The 20,408-nt window shown below is 39.6% G+C and overlaps 2 protein-coding genes across 3 annotated transcripts in view; both read right to left on the bottom strand.

Annotated features, from left to right (window-relative positions):
• Positions 1–10,748, bottom strand: part of AXDND1 (axonemal dynein light chain domain containing 1) — a 102,254-nt gene extending 91,506 nt beyond the window's left edge. The window contains exons 1-5 of the mRNA XM_004425172.3: positions 10,480–10,748; positions 9,915–10,120; positions 8,019–8,191; positions 7,483–7,583; positions 279–399 (exon numbers count right to left, since the gene is read on the bottom strand). Coding sequence (XP_004425229.2) covers positions 279–399; positions 7,483–7,583; positions 8,019–8,191; positions 9,915–10,008 — 489 coding nt within the window. The 5' untranslated portion in view covers positions 10,009–10,120; positions 10,480–10,748. The remainder of the gene's footprint in view (positions 1–278; positions 400–7,482; positions 7,584–8,018; positions 8,192–9,914; positions 10,121–10,479) is intronic.
• A 1,742-nt stretch (positions 10,749–12,490) lies between these two features.
• SOAT1 (sterol O-acyltransferase 1) overlaps positions 12,491–20,408 on the bottom strand; it is a 76,229-nt gene continuing 68,311 nt past the window's right edge. For both annotated transcript variants that reach the window (XM_004424984.3, XM_087438481.1), the window contains 2 exons: positions 19,423–19,568; positions 12,491–18,119 (listed from right to left, as the gene is read on the bottom strand). In XM_004424984.3, the coding sequence (XP_004425041.1) occupies positions 18,063–18,119; positions 19,423–19,568 (203 nt within the window). In that variant the 3' untranslated portion in view covers positions 12,491–18,062. The remainder of the gene's footprint in view (positions 18,120–19,422; positions 19,569–20,408) is intronic.

Genomic DNA, 20,408 nt, shown 5'->3' with positions numbered 1-20,408 from the left:
ACAACTTTAAACTGTGGGTTTTGAAAAAAAAAAATCTAGTCTCCTATACTATATTTTCTAGATTAAAGTAGATAATCGTATTTTGGAAAATGGCTTAAAATATCTTTGATCTTTTCCCAATAAATACCCTTTTCTAGAAATAATTAGAAAGTGCTATGAAAACTGATAAGCAATGCAGATTGTTGTTATAGTATGACATTGCTTTATATTTTGGGGAAATGATTTTGTTTTAAAAGTAGAAAGAGGGAGAGGAAATTATTTGTCAAATCCTTTATTACCTTATGAGGCACAATGACACCATCATGTGACTGTAATGAACGATCCAAATGTGGGGGACAAACTGTCCACTCCCTAGTCTCTCCTTTAACATATTTAACATCGTACAGAAAAGAAATATCCCTAAAAAATAAGAAAAATATATTTAAAAATAAAATTTCTGTCTGGCGACTGGAAAAGAGTGGGTAAGGTCCACACACATTCTTTCAGTGGGTAAAAAGTGATACAAAACTGGTCTCCTTACCTCATACTTTACTAAGAAGGCTGAGGCATTAGACATGAGCTTCCCCTCACATCTTCTTCTTCTCCACCTCAAATTTCTCATTCACATCACAAATTCTTTCCTTTCCTTCAATCTCAGGTTATGATGTATCCTCTACCCCAGGGTTATTTCCTCCACCTATGTCCCCGAAATCATCTTTGCCCACATCCTCAGGGATCTCATTCCATCAATCATAGTTTCCGTGTATCTCCTCTTCTCTTGGAACCTTCCTTTGTCTATAACTCAACACTTTCCCCCTTCTAAAAATCTTCCCTTGACCATGCATTCTTGTCATGTTATCACGATCTATCGATCTCTCCCTTTCTGTTAAACATCAGACTTCTTAAAATTTCCCTGCAATCTGGTTTCCATCCCTCTCTCTCTTCTGAAACCATTCTCAGAAAGCTGATGATGACCTTCCACTGGTAAGTAATCAGTTCTTATCTTCCACTATTTCCATGAAACATTTTCCAGGGCTGATTACCTCTTTTTTGTGTGTGTGTGAGGAGATCAGCCCTGTGCTAACATCTACCAATCCTCCTCTTTTTTTTTTGCTGAGGAAGACTGGCCCTGGGCTAACATCTGCGCCCATCTTCCTCCACTTTATATGGGACGCCGCCACAGCATGGCTTGCCAAGCAGTGCGTCGGTGCACGCCTGGGATCCGAACCAGAGTTCACCGCATTGGAGCGCGCGCACTTAACCGCTTGCGCCACCGGGCCGGCCCTATGATCACCTCACTTTTTAAAAACACTCTCCTCCCCTCTATCTTCTGTGTTACTGGGCTCTCCTGGTTCTTTCATCCTAACTACTCCTTCTTGGACTTCTCTGTGACCTCCTGCCTATTAAATGGAAATGCTCCACAACATTCTCTCCTCATCCCTCTATTCTTCTTTCCTTACACTTTCTCCCTTGGCAATGTCATCAAATCTCAACTTACCACATTTGCTACCGCTAGATACAACTGAATAAGCCTCCCTCTATTCTCACTTTTCACCCTCCTATATCCACTAATTCTTTCAGTTACCACCACCACTCTACTCATCAAAATCTCAGCATCCGTAACTGATTCCTTCCCATCCTTTACCCTCAATATCCATCTATCACTGTTATTTTTACAGTCACACTCATATCATTCTAGTGATCGGTCCTCGTGTCTCTTGCCAATGCCAAATCTCTAGTCCAAACTGTCATTACTTTTTATGTGGATTCTCAAGTCTCTCTAGTATAGTCTATGTTCTACTTCTGCCAGATTCATCTCCCTATAGCACAGTTATAATTGTGCCACTTACTGCATATAATTTTCAGATGTCTCTGCCCCTCTCCCCAATTTTAATTAGTACAGCCTTTAAGGAAAACAGTACGGAGTTTCCTCAAAAAAAAAAAAAATAGAACCACCATATGAGCCAGCAACCCCACTTCTGGGTATATATCCAAAGGAAATGAAACCTGGATCTTGAAGAGATATCTGCACACCCACGTTCACTGCAGCACTATTCACAATAGCCAAGACATGGAAACAACCTAAATGTCTGTCAACGAATGAATGGATAAAGAAAATTTGGTGTATATATGTACAATGGAATGTTATTGAGCCTTAAAAAAGAAGGAAATCCTGCCATTTGTGACAACATCGATGACCCTGGAGAACATTATAATAAGTGAAATAAGCCAGACAAAGACAAATGGTGCATGACCTCACTTATATGTGAAACAAGGGAATGGGAGAGGTGGGGGAAATGAAGAGAAGTTGGTCAAAAGCTACAAAGTTTCACTATGCAAGATGAATGAGTTCTGGAGATCTAATGTATGACGGTGACAAGAGTTAACAATACTGTATTGTATACTTGAAATCTGCTGAGAGCAGATCTTAAATTTAATCTTCTCACCACACACACCCACACCCACACACACAAATGGTAACCATGTAGAGGTGATGGATAAGTTATTTAGCTTGATTGTGGTGATCTTTTCACAATGTATACATTTATCAAAACATCAAGTTGTACACCTTAGATATACAATTTTTATGTGTCAAAGACATCTCAATAAAGTTGTTTAAAAAAAACCTGCCCTCAGGATAATGGGACATCAGTTTTTATCACACCAATAACTGTTAGAGAAATTGGCTGATATAACTTGGTTTTGTTAGCTAAAAACAATGAATGTTTCATATACACACACACACATCTTTCTAAAGGAAATGTTGGTTTGGTAACTGTCACAAATTTTCTCAAAGAGTAATTTTAGGAGCCTTTTATATTTCTATTATTGAACTATTGGGTATTTTATTTATATAATTTATATTTATTTTTAGAGGAAATGTTTTATTTATTTGTTGGAATACAGTTTTTCATTTAAAAATAATTAGAGGGCTGGTCCCGTGGTTTAGCGGTTAAGTGCGCACGCTCCGCTGCTGGCGGCCTGGGTTCGTGGCTGAGGCCGCGTCCCACATACAGCAACTAGAAGGATGTGCAACTATGATATACAGCTATATACTGGGGCTTTGGGGAAAAAAAAAAAAAGGAGGAGGATTGGCAATAGATGTTAGCTCAGAGCAGGTCCTCCTCAGCAAAAAGAGGAGGATGAGCATGGATGTTAGCTCAGGGCTGATTTTCCTCACAAAAAAAAGAAAAAAGAAAGAAATTCTTCATCCCTTTCTTCAGCCTCCAGATTATCAAATTAAGTTCATACTTCAAATTTTCCTCCAAATCATCACTGAGTGAGTTATGTGCATAAATATGCATGTCTTTTATCTGAAGTTGTCAGGGAATGAGGTATTTCAGAGATATCGATTTTCCAAATAACTGAGACATGCTTTTTAAGCAACATTAAGGTTTTCTAAATTGTATTTAAAACTTTGCAGCTGTTAAGAAAACTTATGACTTACGACGCTAGAAGTTTCTTGAGGACTGCCTGGTTATATTCCTAAAGCCTAGACAGTACTGGAATACAGTAGGCCCTGGTGTGTGTTGGACATCCTCTTTGGATTGGAGAAGCTGGAAAACGCTTTCCCAGACACCCTTGCAGCTAGGGTTCTGGGTGTGAACTAAGTTCCACAAGTAGATGCACTTTTGCAAGATTTTGGAAGCAGAAGTGAGGCAAAAGCCATTTTCCTGCCATGTTTTAGCTGATTCTGCCAGCAACATCATGGAAAAGTGGTTTTCCTGAAGCAACATTCCAGAATCCGTCCTCCAGCTACCCAGGTCCAGAGAGGCATGGCAGTAACAGCAGCAGCAATGACAGCTTCTTGATTTCAGCTTCCTGATCCTTGGATTACAGTTAAGGGGGCATATTTTTACTGAGATATAATTCACATACCATAAAATTCACTTTTTAAAGAGTAGGGCTGGCCCTGTGGCTTAGTGGTTGAGTGCGCGCGCTCCACTGCTGGCGGCCCGGGTTCGGATCCCGGGCGCGCACCGACGCACTGCTTGTCTGGCCATGTGAGGCCGCGTCCCACATGCAGCAACTAGAAGGATGTGCAGCTGTGACATGCAACTATCTACTGGGGCTTTGGGGGAAAAAATAAAATAAATAAAAAAAAAATTAAAGAGTACAATGTTGGGCCGGCCCCGTGGCTTAGCGGTTAAGTGCGCGCGCTCCGCTGCTGGCGGCCCGGGTTCAGATCCCGGGCGCGCACCTACGCACCACTTCTCCGGCCATGCTGAGGCCGCGTCCCACATACAGCAACTAGAAGGATGTGCAGCTATGACATACAACTATCTACTGGGGCTTTGGGGGAAAATAAATAAATAAATAAAATCTTAAAAAAAAATAAAGAGTACAATGTATAAGTTTTTAGTATATTCACAAGTTTTAGTATATTCACAAAGCTGTTCAACCATCACCAGTATCTAATTCCAGAATATTTTCAACATCCCAGAAAGAAACCCCTCACCCGTTAGCAGTAATTCCCCACTCTCCTCTCCCCCAGCCCCCGGCAACCATTAATCTATTTTTTGTTTCTGTGGATTTGGCTGTTCTGGACATTTCATATAAACAGAAATATATAATATGTGCCCTTTTGTGAATGGCTTCTTTCACTTAGTATAACCTTTTCAAGGTTGATCAATGTTGCAGCATATATCAATACTTCATTCCTTTTTATAGCTAAATAATACTCCATTGTATACCACATTTTCTTTATCCTTTCATCAATTAATGGAAAATTGGGTTGTTTCCACTTTTTGCTGTATGAATAACGCTGCCATGAATATTCATGTAAAACTTTTTGTGTAGACGCATATTTTCAATTTTCTTGGGTATGTACCAAGGAATAGAATTATTGGGTCATATGGTAACTCTATGTTTAACTTTTTAAAGAACTGCCAAACTGTTTTGCAAAGAGGCTACACCATTGTACATTCCCACCAGCAATGCGTGACACTTTCAATTTCTCTACATCCTCAGAAACGTGTTATTGTCCGCTTTTTGATTCTGGCCATCCTACTGGGTATGAAATAGTATTTCATTGTGGTTTGATTTGCATTCCCTTATAGCTAACGATGTCGAGCATTTTTTAATGCGCCTATTGGCCATTTTCATCTTCTTCGGACAAATGTCTGTTCAAGGGGGTATACTCTTGAACTGCTGCGGCAGCCTTGGAGGCAGCAGCCTCTACGAGGGGTTAAATCTCTCCTGTTCTGGGAGTTATTCCCAAAGGCATTGCTTCACACCTGCTCCTTTAGCTCTTCTAATAATTTTGTAAATACTCAATTTCCTGCTTAAAATATCTAGAGTAGTTTATTTTCTGCACTGAACTCTAACTGATAGAGCCATCGAAAAATATTACTCAGAGGCTATTTGCTTGGTTGTTTTTATTTTACTGCTATACTCTGAATATTTAAGGTTGCTAGACAAGTTACCTCTTGTTGTGAATTCTATTAATTGTGCATACATGTTATTAATTTTCTACTGGTGCCATAACAAATTACCACAAATTTAGCATCTTAAACAACACAAATTTATTATCTTACAGTTCTGTAGGTCAGAAGTCCAATACAGGTCTCACCAGGCTAAAATCAAGGTGTTGAGGGCCGGCCCCGTGGCTTGGCGGTTAAGTGCGTGCGCTCCGCTACTGGCGGCCCGGGTTCGGATCCCGGGTGCGCACCGATGCACCGCTTCTCCGGCCATGCTGAGGCCGTGTCCCACATACAGCAACTAGAAGGATGTGCAACTATGACCTACAACTATCTACTGGGGGGCTTTGGGGGAAAAAAAAAACAAAAAAGGAGGAGGATTGGCAATGGAATGTTACCTCAGAGCCGGTCTTCCTCAGCAAAAAGAGGAGGATTAGCATGGATGTTAGCTCAGGGCTGATCTTCCTCACAAAAATAAATAAATAAATAAAATAAAATCACGGTGTTGAGAGGGCTGTAATCCTTTCCAGATGCGCTAGGGGAATATCCATGCCCATTTGGGTTGTTAACAGAACCCAGTTCCTTGCGGTTCTAGGATTGAGATTCCTGTTTCCTTGATGGTTGCCAGCTGAGGGCCATTCCCAGCTTCCAGTGGCCAATGGCAGTTCTTAGCTTGTGTCTTCCTTTCCTCCATCTTCAAAGCCAGCAACAGCAGGGTGAATCCCTCTCACGCTTCAAATCTGTCCTCCTTCTTCTCTCTCATCTCTGACCCATTCAACTTCCTATCTTTTCCACCTTTAAGACTCAGGGGATTTGGTTGGGCCCCTCCTGATAATCCAGGATAATCTCTCCATCCCAAGGTTCTTAACCTTAATCACACCTGCAAAGTCCCTTTTGCCATGTAAGATATGTATTCACAGGTTCTGAGGATTAGAGTGAAGACATCTGGAGGGGTGGAGGGCATTAGCCTGTCTACCACAATACCACAATATAGATCTTCACATTTTAAAAATTCCAAGTCAGAAGTCGTTTGACATTAAAACTTTTATATCACTTTATTGCCACATTCAGATACAGCTAATTATTTTTTCAGAGTACTTCAAACATCTCATAACTACTAATTATTACTGTTAATAATTATAGCCATGATCCGAAGGCATGATGTGTAAAATAAAGTACAGATACTTGATGACACTGAAGCGCCAGGACACACAAGTCAATAGCCCAAGTTTCTGCCACTCTTCTAGCACTGAGACATAGCTGAGTAATACCACCTTATACTTAAATAGCACTGTATAGCTTTACAAGTGCTCTTGCATCCATTGTCTCATTTGTGCTTTACAATATCCCTAGAGGTACACAAAACAGAGCAAGTCTATCATTGCCTTTTTACAAATGAGAAAATGGAACTCAGAAATACTAAATAACCTCCCCAAGTATTAATAAGTTGAACTATTTCTTTCAGATGAAGTGATATTTCAGTAAGGGGCAGGCAGGGAGTAAATTAATAAATGGACCATACACAGAAAATGAGCAGGTCACAATCTTCACAGGGAAAATGCTGACATTTAGAATATTTTTAGGAATGATATAAAAACAACAAATAGTATTTGCTGATTTGATCTGAAACTATGTAAAAGTTAAGAGTTCTCTTCGAGGAAAACTAGGATTAATAACTTGTTTTTAAAGGTTCCACATCATGAAGCTATGTTACCCAGCTCTTCTCAGATGTACAAATAAAACAGGCACTAAAGGCATTCTGCCTGTCTGATCTTGTCCCTTTTACTAGTGTACAACAAGGAACTGGAGAGTAAGGGAACAAGTACACAAAGGCATGCAAAAAGTAAATTTAAACAAACCAAAAGTAGGTAGAGCCAGCCCTATGGCCATCCTACTGACAATAATCATACACAAAAAGGTGGTCCTGTGCCCTCTTGAGATTGTATTCTGATTCATCAAAGATATTGCAAGCTTTAAAATCAATGATTTTATGATTTTTCCAATCCCGCCCATCCCAAAGAAATCATACGAAATGAGAAAATGACTATTCATCTTTATCTACCACACTATCTTCCTTCTTTACCTTCCAGCTCCCGTAAGGGAAACGGGATGGTCAATCAGGTATTTGAATTTATTCCTTCGAACAGGGTGATGCCAGACGTGGTCAACAGGGCGCAGAGTACGCTGGGGAAAAGCAAAAACACAAATACACAGCAGAGGGCGCTCTAGACAAATGAAATCTATTCTTAATCCTTCTGAGTATTTATATTAAGGGTATTTGGATATTCTATGAAAAAAGAGACAGCAGAATTCTTATTCAAGAATGGAGAAAGGTGGAGAAAGAATGAAACAAGAACAATTCAATAGTGAAAGAAAAATATCCAAACTAAAAGTAGTAATGATCAGTTAGGTAAATCACATAAAAACAGGTTAATGGAAATACTCAAGCATTTCCTTGGAAACTTTCATGCAAAACATTTTAGCTTTCAATCTAGGAAATTAATTTTAAAATATTTTTTAAGACAATCTGGAATATATAACATACGCTCAATAAATACTTAATGAACTGGATACCGAAAAGACAATGTTCCCAAGAACTTTATATATGTATATACACACCTTTGGAGTTTTAATTTTCTTAGGAGGCAGTAAGTTTTCAGGACAAGGACCTGCATTGGCTGCATAGGTCAGAGAAAAAAGAACTTCCTCAGGGATGAACTCATTCTGAAGGGAAGTCGGAAGGAGTTTTGACGGATCCACCATATTTCTTTTCTCCCTTAGTTCAGGAAGTCCTAAGAAAGTAATGGGAAAGAAAAGCTGATTGTAGTTTCTGGAGAGTTAGTTGGAGATTCTCAAGCTGCTTCATCAATCCCATCAAAATGTTTCCAACAAGGAAATATTGCTTCTGGTTGCCAAGAATAGCAGCAATTTTTAAAACACTGAACATCATCTAGTCAAGAAAAAGAAACTCATATTGCCTGCCCTGTTCACACATCAGACACGGGTTCAAACTCTCAGATACAAAGATGAACCTCCATTATAGTAAATTCAAAATTGAAAATTAAACTCACTTCACTTAGTTAATTGGGATAGCCTTAAGATGAATGTCTATTTTCCCTTTGATATGAAAAACACAAAAGAAATCTCCTCTCCTCAAAAGTGTCAAATTTTGGCCGGCCCAGTGGCGTAGTAGTTAAGTTCAAGTGCTCCGCTTCAGCGGCTGGGGTTCGCAGGTTCAGATCCTGGGCCTAGACCTACACACCGCTTATCAAGCCATGCTGTGGCAGGTGTCCCACATATAAAGTAGAGGAAGATGGGCACAGATGTTGGCCCAGGGCCAATCTTCCTCAGCAAAAAGAGGAGGATTGGCAACAGACGTTAGCTCAGGGCCAATCTTCCTCACCCAAAAAAAAAAAAAATCAACCAAAAGTGTCAAATTATTTAGTAATTTTCTATATAAGTTCAAATGTGAGAATAATTGCATTACATTGGGGCATTTATAGAGCAGAAGGGATCTGAATTGGGTTTAAATGTAAAAGTAAAATTGAGATTGTTGGAAATGAAGAGAGTGGAATAATCTGAGCAAAGTGGTAGAGTAAGAACAGTACAAAGAGTGTTCTATGAGGTACACCTGAAATTTATATAATGTAACAGACCAAGGTTACCAATTAAAAAAAAGAGTTCTACTCAGCTTGACCAGGGCAATGGAGTTATAAAGGGAGCAGAGCTAATACAGGGAAAGATCTTCTATGAAGTCAGTCAAGGAGAGTCGGGTTGTCACTCTTAGAGAACTCTCCACTAATCTATGCCTCTCCCATAGTATGGCTCATGTTAATTTCTATAAGGAGTATCATGCTTTGATCACCATCAAAACCTCTAAAGTTCACACTACCAAATCTCTACCTCTTGAAAGTTTGGGATGGAGTCAGAATATCAGAAGAAATAGGTGCAGGGAAAAAAAAGGCTGGGTAGGGCTTTAGCACAATCTCCTCTAAAAACAAGATGAAAATGAGTTGGAGGAAGCTTTAGCATAATGGCGGTAGCGATGAGTCTAGCTGATTCTTATTCTAGCACAGATCTGCATTTATCTGTTTATGAATAAAAATCTTTTTTTTTTTCCCCACTGAGGAAGATTAGCCCTGAGCTAACATCTGTTGTCAATCCTAAAACTTGATACAAACTGGTCCCTTAAAGTCAGAGACCAGGTTATCAAAAAGTACTGTTTCATATAACTAATATTGGAATTTAAAATAGGGTGAATTTAAAACAATATAAAACTCATCAGCATTTGAAAAAGAATTACAAATACAGTCCTTAGGTGGAGTAGTGAAACAGGACTCGGACTCAAAAATACTATAAAAGAAATGGCTTCTGATTTTATTGAAACAAGTGTATCGGAAAAACAAGGCTAATTAAGGTATCCTGAAATCTCAGATTAAAGAAAACAGGGAACGGACTGTGATTTCTGTCTATGGCCATGATTATCTGTCTGTGGGAACCCTTGAAGGACTTCACCTGTCTCTTCCTTGGATGCAGAGACTTTTAATTTTTTGCCGTCAGGCGTTGACGCGGAGTTTAGCAATGTTGAGGGCGGTTTCGGGAGAGGCATAATAAACAATGCCTCCTATCACTCTCTTTAGTAATTTGAAATATCCCTGCAGAAAGCTAACCTAGAAACAAATCAGCGGCGTATTGGGATCCGGCAGGGCTGCCACACTGTCCTGCAGACAGAAAAATGAGACTCGTTAAGTGCTTATGTTAGGATCAGAGTCGACAATTCATCTCGCCTGGGTTTTCCTTCTTTGGGGAGACCTCAGTGTTCTCTCAGGTCATCTTACGCGACTAAGAAGCCTGTGGGTCAGGGTCTGGGCGCAGGCCGGGAAGGACACGCTCGGCCCACGCCCCCAACCGGCGGCACCCCCCGGAGGGCGCCCCTCGCTCCAGACGGGTCGGCTCGGGGCCCCGGCCTCCCCCACAAGCAGCGCCCCCGCGCACGCCAGCTCCACGGACTCGGGGTCGGGCAGAGTTCGCGCCGTTTCTGCCTCAGAAGTGATGGGAAACGGACTTTTGCACCTCATACCCGTAAATTGTGTTTCCCGCCAGACATCTTGTCGCCTCGCCTTTTTCCGGAAAGCCTGCGTGTCGTCATGGAAACCCAGAACCCCGAGCCTTAGCAACCCTCAATCGGGGCTGCCTTCGGCGGTGCCGGCGAAGGAGGGAGACAGCTAAGAAACAATCCCAACAGTATAGGTTCAGTAGCACTACAGAATAAACATGTTTAATCGGGCTGTTCTCACGGAGTCCGAAAGCGTCTTGATCCCGGGACTCTCGCCCGCAGGCCGGGCCCAGTGCGCAGGCGCTGGCGGTGGCCGGGGTCGCTCTCCCCCTCCCTCGGGGACGACCTCCCTGGCTCTCGACGGCAGGCGCCGCCGGATTTGAGCAAGAATCCATTAAGAGTATTTTCCATCGCTCTATCCTACTTGGTTGTTTTGCATAGTTTTCTAAAAGCCAAATTCAGAGGGAGAGGCTTTATTTTGGATGCTGCCCATCCTTGACATCTTGATCAAGTCTTCCTTGGACACTTAAGCACCGGCCCCCTTCCCCACCCCGAGCACGCGGAAGGCCTTCCCAGGTCTCCCAGGTCGAGACCTTTTTTGGTTGGAGGCAGGGAAGAAGACTGCATTTCAGACGGAGCCAACCCAAGGAAAATTGTTGAGTCTTCTTGCTTAAATACCTGTTCTCAGGAAAGAATGTGATAAACGCATTAGCACTGAGGAGCTGAGAGCCCGCTCTTCACCTCCACCAGGGATCATTTTGTACTCAGATGGAGCCTTAATGCCAAATAATGCTGGTGGAATCCCAGCGTCTAGATGCCTCTAGTACAGAAAATAGATTTCAAGAGGGAAAAAAAACTTATCTTGTTCAATTGACATACTCCTTAGTACCAAGCACAGTGCCTGGCACAAACACCTTCAATACATGATGTTTGAAAATCAACTGGACAGTTCCATTGCTTCTGTGTTGATAGTCTTAAGTTTCTGGTTTCTGTTTTCCTAAGTAATGTTACTGCACAAAAATGGGGTTCTGCTACCCAAAGCACATTAAAAAAGCCAATTATTACAGCATCAGCTTTTGGGAAAAGAATTCAGCTTTATTGCTAGATTGATCTGCAAGGAGACAGGAGGCATCAGCTCTCAGATCTGTCTCTCTGATCTAGGGCTTGGAGCAAAATTTATGAGATGAAGGGCAGGGCAGTCTGAAGTGTGGCAATAGATGATTGGAGGTAAGGAGAAGTGAGGTAATTGATGATCTGCAAGTGTAGTCAAGCTTCATGCCTCTTCATGGAACACATGTTCACAAAATGGTGGTGTTAGTATGCTCTGAGGGTGAAGTTTTCAGCCCTTTGACATCAAAAAGGTCACTTATTGGGCATTTGCGCAGGCCCAGTTGATGGGTTGGTGGTCTCAACTGGCTTGAACTGGACGAGGGGTCTCAGTTTCTGAAAAACCACTCTTAATTACTCTGTTGATAAAATGGGGTCAGTTGAACTGGTCCTAGAGGGCCAGGGGTTACAATAATACCAATGACATATATGAGCAAAGTGTCAAAAATAAAAACAACACAATCTCTATGGCCACTTTTAATTCTCCTAGTCAGACACCTTGGATGTCTGAGCATTTTAGCCTTTAGCCCTATCTCCCATCACCCTAATTTTTCTCTAAATTTTTCCAAGAATTAAAATACACACATAAAAAAATAAAGAAAATACACACATATAGCACTCATACAGCACACATATAGTTCCCCTTAAGGACTGGCAACCATCAAAACAGGTGATGGAGGCGCTGGCCCTGTGGCGTTAGCAGGTAAGTACGCGCGCTCTGCTGCTGGCAGCCCAGGTTTGGATCCCGGGCACATACCGATGCACCACTTGTCAAGCCATGCGTGGTGGGGGCCCATATAAAAGCAGAGGAAGATGGGCATGGATGTTAGCCCAGGGCCAGTCTTCCTCAACAAAAAGAGGAGGATTGACAATGGATGTTAGCTCAGGGCTAGTCTTCCTCACACAAAAAAATAAAACAGAGACTAGGTTTTCTCCAAATAAATTTATTTACCACATCTTCACATATGCAGTATTTTGCCATTTTTGGTGTTAGTATACTTTTTAAAGTTTAAAATTTTTGAACTTAATGCTAATACACTGCATACTAAACAAAATGACAGTACCACTGATTAGAAAACCAAGGATTTGGGGGAGAAGAGGGAATAGGAAATCCGGAAAAAAGCAAACAAGAATGAATTAGAAAAGACATCTTTAATTATAGATATTACATCTTTAAATCAACTTCAGATTTCCACCATCCTTCTACTGCTCCCAGAATACTGTGGGTTTAATGCACAAGCTGGAAAGGTATAGACACAGGAAGGAAGCTGCTGCACAGGTCCAGTGGCAGAGCCTTGGCTGTGGCTTGAGCTCTCTTCCCACCCAACAATTGGCACATTTGCACATGGGAATTCAAACTGTATCCGTAAACAACTGGGTGCTGGAACTGCCTCATGTTTCGAAGTTGTTTAAAACAAAGAGAAAGTACACCTACCACTTCATTAAGACAAACAAAAGAACACCACAAAGCATGGTGAAGCTTAGCACTCCGTTGGGAAGGGCATACTGAGAGCAAAAATGTGAATGTAATAATGTAGAAATAAGGAAGAAAGCATGTAGAAAAAAGCAGTACAGAGGCAGTTTTACATTTTTTAAAAACTACTTCACTTCTGAAATTAACCCTTTTTCTCAAATCCACATTAGCTATTAAAGTCTTTATACTGGGGACCAGCCCCGTGGCGTAGCGGTTAAGTGCGTGCGCTCCGCTGCTGGCAGCCCAGGGTTCGGATCCCAGGCGTGCACCGACGCACCGCTTGGCAAGCCATGCTGTGGCAGCGTCCCATATAAAGTGGAGGAAGATAGGCACGGATGTTAGCCGAGGGCCAGTCTTCCTCAGCAAAACAAAGGAGGATTGGCATGGATGTTAGCTCAGGGCCGATCTTCCTCACAAAAAAAAAAATAAAGTCTTTATACTTTACCAAAAAAAAAGGAAACAATTTATTAAGGATTTAGTAGATTATATAGATTGTATAGCTTTTCTACTAACCTAAAGCTTATCAATTTAATCATTATTTATTGATTTTCATCTTGGGCATTAAACTTAGGGTGGGAAAGAGCATGGGCGGACCAAGCAAGAAGGGCTCCACTCACCGTGTTTGAGCCAGAGTAGCCCTATTATATCTCCTTTATAAACTGGGTTCCAACACTCTATTACCTGACAGAAACTTTAGTGATGTTAGAAACTAATCAAATACTTATGTAAGCTTCACTAATAATATTCATTTTGTTCCTCAAAACATTTATGTCCCAGTTCCTTCTATTTGTGAGCCATAAACATAAAGCCTAGAGATAAGATATGTGAAACCATGTCCAAGACAGATCTTTCTCTGACAGTAAATATATACATACACATACATATATATAAAACTGTATTATATAAACTACTTAAGTTACATGAAATTTTGCACAAGATTAGTAAGAAAGTCACTTAAATTTTTTTTTTTTTTTTTTTTTATAATTTTATGTATTTATTTATTTTTCCCCCAAAGCCCCAGTAGATAGTTGTATGTCACAGCTGCACGTCCTTCTAGTTGCTGTATGTGGGACACGGCCTCAGCATGGCTGGAGAAGCGGTGCATCGGTGCGCGCCCGGGATCCGAACCCGGGCCGCCAGCAGCGGAGCGCGTGCACTTAACCGCTAAGCCATGGGGCCGGCCCAAGTCACTTAAATTTTAGTAACTATCTTCCATTGACAAATTTATTCTGCCTTCTAAGACTATAAGCATTCTTTGCACTGGCAGAAGTAAGGCCTCATTAGTTTCCTTCCTCTCCATAAATTCTAAAACTTCAGTATACAGTATACACACTAGTTCTAAACACTTAACTTAAACATCTAGGTAAAAGTAGAAGGGCATTTCTTTTTAGAAGCTTGCCACCTTACCCTAATGCTAATAAATGGATAAATCTGAAAGTAATTTTGCAGAGGTGGAAACATGCATGAATGCCTTTAACAATCTTGTTCAATTCTTGTCAATTCCATTATGGGAGAGCCCACTAGATCCATCAGGGTACAATGCCCATTCACATCATCCTGAGAGTCTATTTAACAGAAAAGCATATATTCTTGGGAGCGTGCAGCATTTGAAACATTCACATTTTTAAACGATTCCAATGAGATAATGATGATTTAGGATTAGAATTTATGGAGGGTAAGAAAATAAGGAGGCCCTATTTCTGCCAGGGCTAGAGCTTTGTAACAACCCTATGAGGTAGTTATTATTACCCCCATTTTACAGATGAGGAAAACTGTGGCTCTGATAAATTAAGCAACTTTGCCCAAGGTCACACTGCGAGTGAGTATGGGGCTATCTTAATCAAAAGTCCATACATCCTCTTTTTTCTGCACTGGTGGTTTTCAAACTGGGTATTCTGGGGCAGGAGAAAATGGGTGTACCAAATGGGAAGGGCTCCAGCCCCCATCCCTATCTCAACCAGAAGCAGATGTATTTTACCTGTTTTACATGTTTGGCTTATGTTTAACAATTTATTTTTTAGAATGGTTTCATAACTAAAACAAATGTTTAACCTACTGCACTACATCAGGCCACCTAGTTACTATAGTTAATATCAGTTTATCTTCACTGTTTTTCCCCACACAAAACAACTTTATTCAAAATTACTTATGGCCATACAAAACAAAGATATCTTTTCGCATAAAAGACTTCAAGAATTCATAAATTATACCTTTTTAGGCTATGTAGCCCACATGACCAACTTTTAAACACGCAATGTTCTGTTTTCTATAGACTTCAGGATTCCATTTTTCAGGCAAGTATAATTTTAAAATTATGATGAAAACTGCCTATACTAAATGAATTACTTCTACAACATAATCTGTGTTTGCAAGTATAGAATATTTACACACTACACTTTCTTAACCGCCAATATCACCCACTTATACCCTGCAACTACTGAAAAAGGAAAAAACATTCCCCCACTCCTTTTGCTTCCGAATGTTGCAGTTACCAACAGACTAAAAGCAGCCTCAATTTTCTAATTAAATTCTAACATGAGGCAAGCAACTCTACCTAGGCAATTGCAGATTAAACCATCAAAAACAAACAAACAAAAAAACATTTTCCTTCACTACCCAAGACTGTGAAGAAAAGCATCTAACAAATTTAGTAATGGTTACTATCATTAATACTTCTTACAGGAAAGAAATTTTAAACTCATTAGTTTTCAGAAGGAAAATAGTACCATCCTATAACTGAAAATAATTTTCACCCCTATTAGCAAAAGATTTAAAAAAAAAAAAAAAAGATCAATAAATCTTCCTGAAACACATTAGCAAGAAGTTTTAGTTTTAATTTATTTGTTTAAAGAATGTAGGTAGTGGTTTTAAGAAAAGACTTTTGCTAAAAGCAGCTAGGAATAAGATCATGGCTATCAAACTAGTTTCTTTCAGAGAAAGTGGCTATTCCTTTAAGTGTTTCTTAAAATTTCTTAGGATAGTTTTATCATTCTAAAGAGTCTCTAGTTATACACATACTATTTGTTGTCACTTAATCTTGGTCAGAAAAAAATCACTAATAAACGGAAGATGAGAGTTTGTTTTTTTTTAAATAGCCTCGTTCAGTCCAACAAATACAGTATTCAGAATCAGTACAGAGCAACAAAGTCCTCTCTAAGAGGGCACATTTACAGTACTTAACAGAAATACAGACTTAAGAGTTCCACTCTCTCACTTCAACAGATTGGCTTATTCATAACCAAGTCTTAGACCAGTCTGTTTTTGTCAGTTCCCTCCTTATGTTTAAAATGTAGTTATAAATTCAAGTGACTGACTCATTTTAATTTTTAATAAAAATGCCAGAAATTACAAGCTATATTAAAGCAGTCTTGTTTGGAGGTTACGGTTCCATTAAATTATAATACCACCATACAGATAATTACTGCTTGGGAATATGTGGAATACCTTTTAAAAAATCACCTCCTTTGAGGTGCACTTTTGTCCGTTGGAGTTGGATTTGATGTTTGAAAACTGCCTCAACTCATCTGGATCAAAGGTATAGGGAAGAAAACAGGTGACTAGGCTGGGTACTCACGGTACAAATTAAGTGGTGACTATGAAGAAACTCTACTCACCTTCTTATCAAACTCAAACTGATTTTAAAACAATTCGAAAAAGATTTCCCATAACTTTCTGGATAGCAGCATGACTGTTAGAAAACCAAGATAGCCTCTCAAGTCAGGCTGCTCCAAATAACCATAATCTTTTGGGTAATTCATAAGTCTCACTTCTTTGGGTGGAAAGTGGAACTACATGGTCTCCGATATCCCTTCTGAAGCTCAATCGTTACAGACATCATCAAACCTCATAAATATAAATAAAATAATTCCTACATACCACACCGTATTAGCAATGGGCATCTTATAACATGGGAACATCACATAATAGAGTATATTTTCTTGAAAATGATGACATATTGTTTCACCTAAAGTACACTACCATTAAAAGTATAATAATTGAGCAAATGCAGAAGCCAGCATCTGGATCTTTAATAATCACTTTAATATTAAAAGCGGTGATCAATATTTATGTTACAGACTTACTAGTCTGCAAAATAATTCGTCAGTATTTATTAGACAATAAAATAACTGTACCAAAGGATACTTCTAAATAACTTAAAAGAAGTTATTACCTTAAAGTTTAAACAAAAAAGTTATTTTCTATATAAATTCCATGATAAAATAATTTAAATACATGATTGACTCTGCAAGTCTTTTTTAAAAATTACTTTGGAAGTTATAAGAAGAAATATTTTTCTTTGTCCTGTGCCATTTCTTTCTTTTTTCCTTCCTACTTCTGTTCCTCTCAATATATAATATTATGGATGCAAACTGAAGAATTCAAGGTGAAAGGTATAATTTTGCTTCACAGAAATCATGACCTACACTGTATAGCAAAAACAAGGTGAAAATTGAGTAGAACTGAACTTTTTTCAAAAAAATACAAATTAGGATGTATAGGAAGATTCTCTTTGGAAAACAGTATTTCCTTTCTACTAGAAATAGCAAAACGTTCCACATTATTTTTTCTTTCCCAATCGCATGGTTAATTAGTACACATTCAACCGTGTGCATGAAAACATTTCTAACCCAGAGGTATTTAAATGATTTCTTCATAAGTGTTTTGGCTAATTCAGTGGCCAAATAAACACGATGTTTAGTCTCTAATCAGATAGAGTCAACAAACAAAACATATAATTTCTGAGGCTTAAGCAGATAGGATCCAGCAAAAATCTGTCATTATGTCAGCTATAGGTCTCCCTTCTCCCAAAAAGGAAAAAAACGAGTCTGGCTTAAGTGTACAAGTTTCCAGTAAACTTCCAACAGCCCAGCTCCAGGTGACTTAGGAACAGAGGGAGCCACCTGTGAAGCCTAGAGTGGTCCAAATAATACAGATAACTTCAGTAACAGCTGGAAACAGATGCCGGCCCCAAATCAGGGAGAATACCCAATCTTCAGTGTCAACGAAGGAAACAAAGTCCAAGCTTCTAAAACACGTAACGACAAGTCCAGGAACGTGGCTGGATATAATCCAGAAATGTGGCCTTCAAGGTGGAAAAAAAATGAAAGAACAGTTTACTTGTGTGCACTGTGTGTATGAGGTGTGGGAGTGGATAGGGGGTGTTAATCTCATATATTATACATCTCCAAAATGCCTCCCAGCATTGTCAGTAACCTTTAAGCTATAAACAGCTCACTAATTCAAAGGATGTTCATTAGTTTTATCTACAGCACAGATTTATTCAATTTAGAAGCTTTACATGAAGCTTTTCAAGTCCAGTAAACTCTACATGATTATATGGACTTCTGACCAAATTCCAAATAGGCACTCCCTCTTTCGGGATCTTGCATTATATTGTAGCACAGCCCTACTTTTAGTAGGCTGAAATCTAAATGGTGGTTAAGGATGATAAAATATATATACAAATTACTATAATACAAGGTTTAAAATCACTGAACTACTATGAAAGTTCAGAAATAGGAAAGAGATGGGAGCAAGAATTTGAAAAAACTTCATGGGAGATGTTCCATCCAAATTGGATTTTGATAAAATAAAATCTGAAAGATGGAATCTGAGTGTGAAGAGCAGCATAACGGAGACAGAGTCCAGAGAGTTCACTCAGAGGCACAAAGGGGACTAAAAGGAGATAAGGGGGAGCGCTAGTTAGGGCAGCATAACAAAAACAGGAGAGACGGTAGGAGAAGCTTTGGGAGAGAAACTGATTAATTTGACTGTTGGCATCTTCCGTTACAGGTGCCTGTGAGAAATACCCAGGCAGATATTTCAAGAAGGCAGCTCCTCAATATTTGGGACTTATCTACAGGCAGCTAGAAGTTAAGCTCTAAGAGGGAGACTTACATAATTATAAAAAAGAAATCAACCACAACAACAAAAGAATCAAGGGAAATGGGATCCTAGGCACAGGCGTGCAGCTAGACATTTTTACAAAGAGTTTATTACTTTGGGAAGGAAGAGGTAAAAGATATATACATTTAGGTGGGGGATACACATGTCATTGGGAAAACCCTGGAGAACGTCTACATTTTCAAGACACAGGAAGTGACTTAGAAGGAGCTACAGAAAAAGCAGTAAAAGAGGAAAGAAAAGAGAAGAGAACCAAGAACTAGGGGAGTTCAATGTGAAGAAAATCAGAGAAAAGAAAAATTTCAAGGATAGTGCAGTAAGATCAGATAATAAGTTAATGCTTTTACTCCCTTATTGCGCTCCCCTTAACATTAATTCATCATAATCTCCACTACTCTCCTTCCCCTTATTATTGCCCACCAACCCCCACAAGCAGGGGACTAATAGGTTACTTTTCCACTCCCGCCTGGCTGTGGACTCACATTTTTTAGAGGACAGTGCTGACGTGCATACCACTCTTGAGAATAAAAGCATAGCATGACTGCATGGCCCGCAAAAAGGGAAGTCCACATCAAAACATTCCAAATTGGCGTTTTCCGACTATCATTGACAATGAAGTTGAAAGCCACTGAAGTTAGGATAACAAAAAATATATAGTCATCAAAACATAATCTATCAGGACGTGAGTGGCCTCCAATCTGCTGTAATCCTTTAATTATCACAATGAGCATCAACTGTGTACATAAATGTTTTATTCTGGCCACTGATCCTATAAATAAAAATGAGGCTTCAGTGTTGAAATTTATTAATCAGTGATTAATTAGAAATCAGATAGTATTCTAAATAGGTGAAAAAATATTTCATGGAATCATTCATATTCTAACTTGTCCCTCTCCACCCACCCAAAAAGTGTCAGTTTTTTTTTTTCAGAGAGTGAACACTGACAATTTAAGAATGAGAAAGTTGTTGGTGGCGGCCCAGTGGCGTAGCGGTTAAGTGCGGGCGCTCCACTCCGGCGGCTGGGGGTTCGGATCCAGGGCGCGCACCAATGCACCGCTTGTCAAGCCATGCTGTGGCAGTGTCCCATATAAAATGGAGGAAGATGGGCACAGATGTTAGCCCAGGGCCAGTCTTCCTCAGCAAAAAGAGGAGGATTGGCAACAGATGTTAGCTCAGGGCTGATCTTTCTCACACAAAAAAAAGAAGAATGAGGAAGTTGTTTATAGTTTTCATGACCTACCAAATCAGTATTATCAATAGTCTTCAAGAGGTTATTTAGTTCATTTCCTTACTTCAAAGTGTAACCAACTTGAAACAGAGTTGTGTATAATTACTCAAAATCTGATAACCAAACACTGTCTTGAAATGGCATTACTATTTACTATCTAGTTTTCTACACTGATTTTATACTTTATTCTTTAAATTTCTCTTTTGGCATAATACTCAGTCCTCAAGGCATGCCAAGTGA

Source organism: Ceratotherium simum, chromosome 2, assembly GCF_057802395.1.
Source record: "Ceratotherium simum simum isolate JZ-2026a chromosome 2, ASM5780239v1, whole genome shotgun sequence".
Lineage (NCBI taxonomy): Eukaryota > Metazoa > Chordata > Mammalia > Perissodactyla > Rhinocerotidae > Ceratotherium > Ceratotherium simum.
This window is presented reverse-complemented; position numbering and strand designations above follow the sequence as displayed.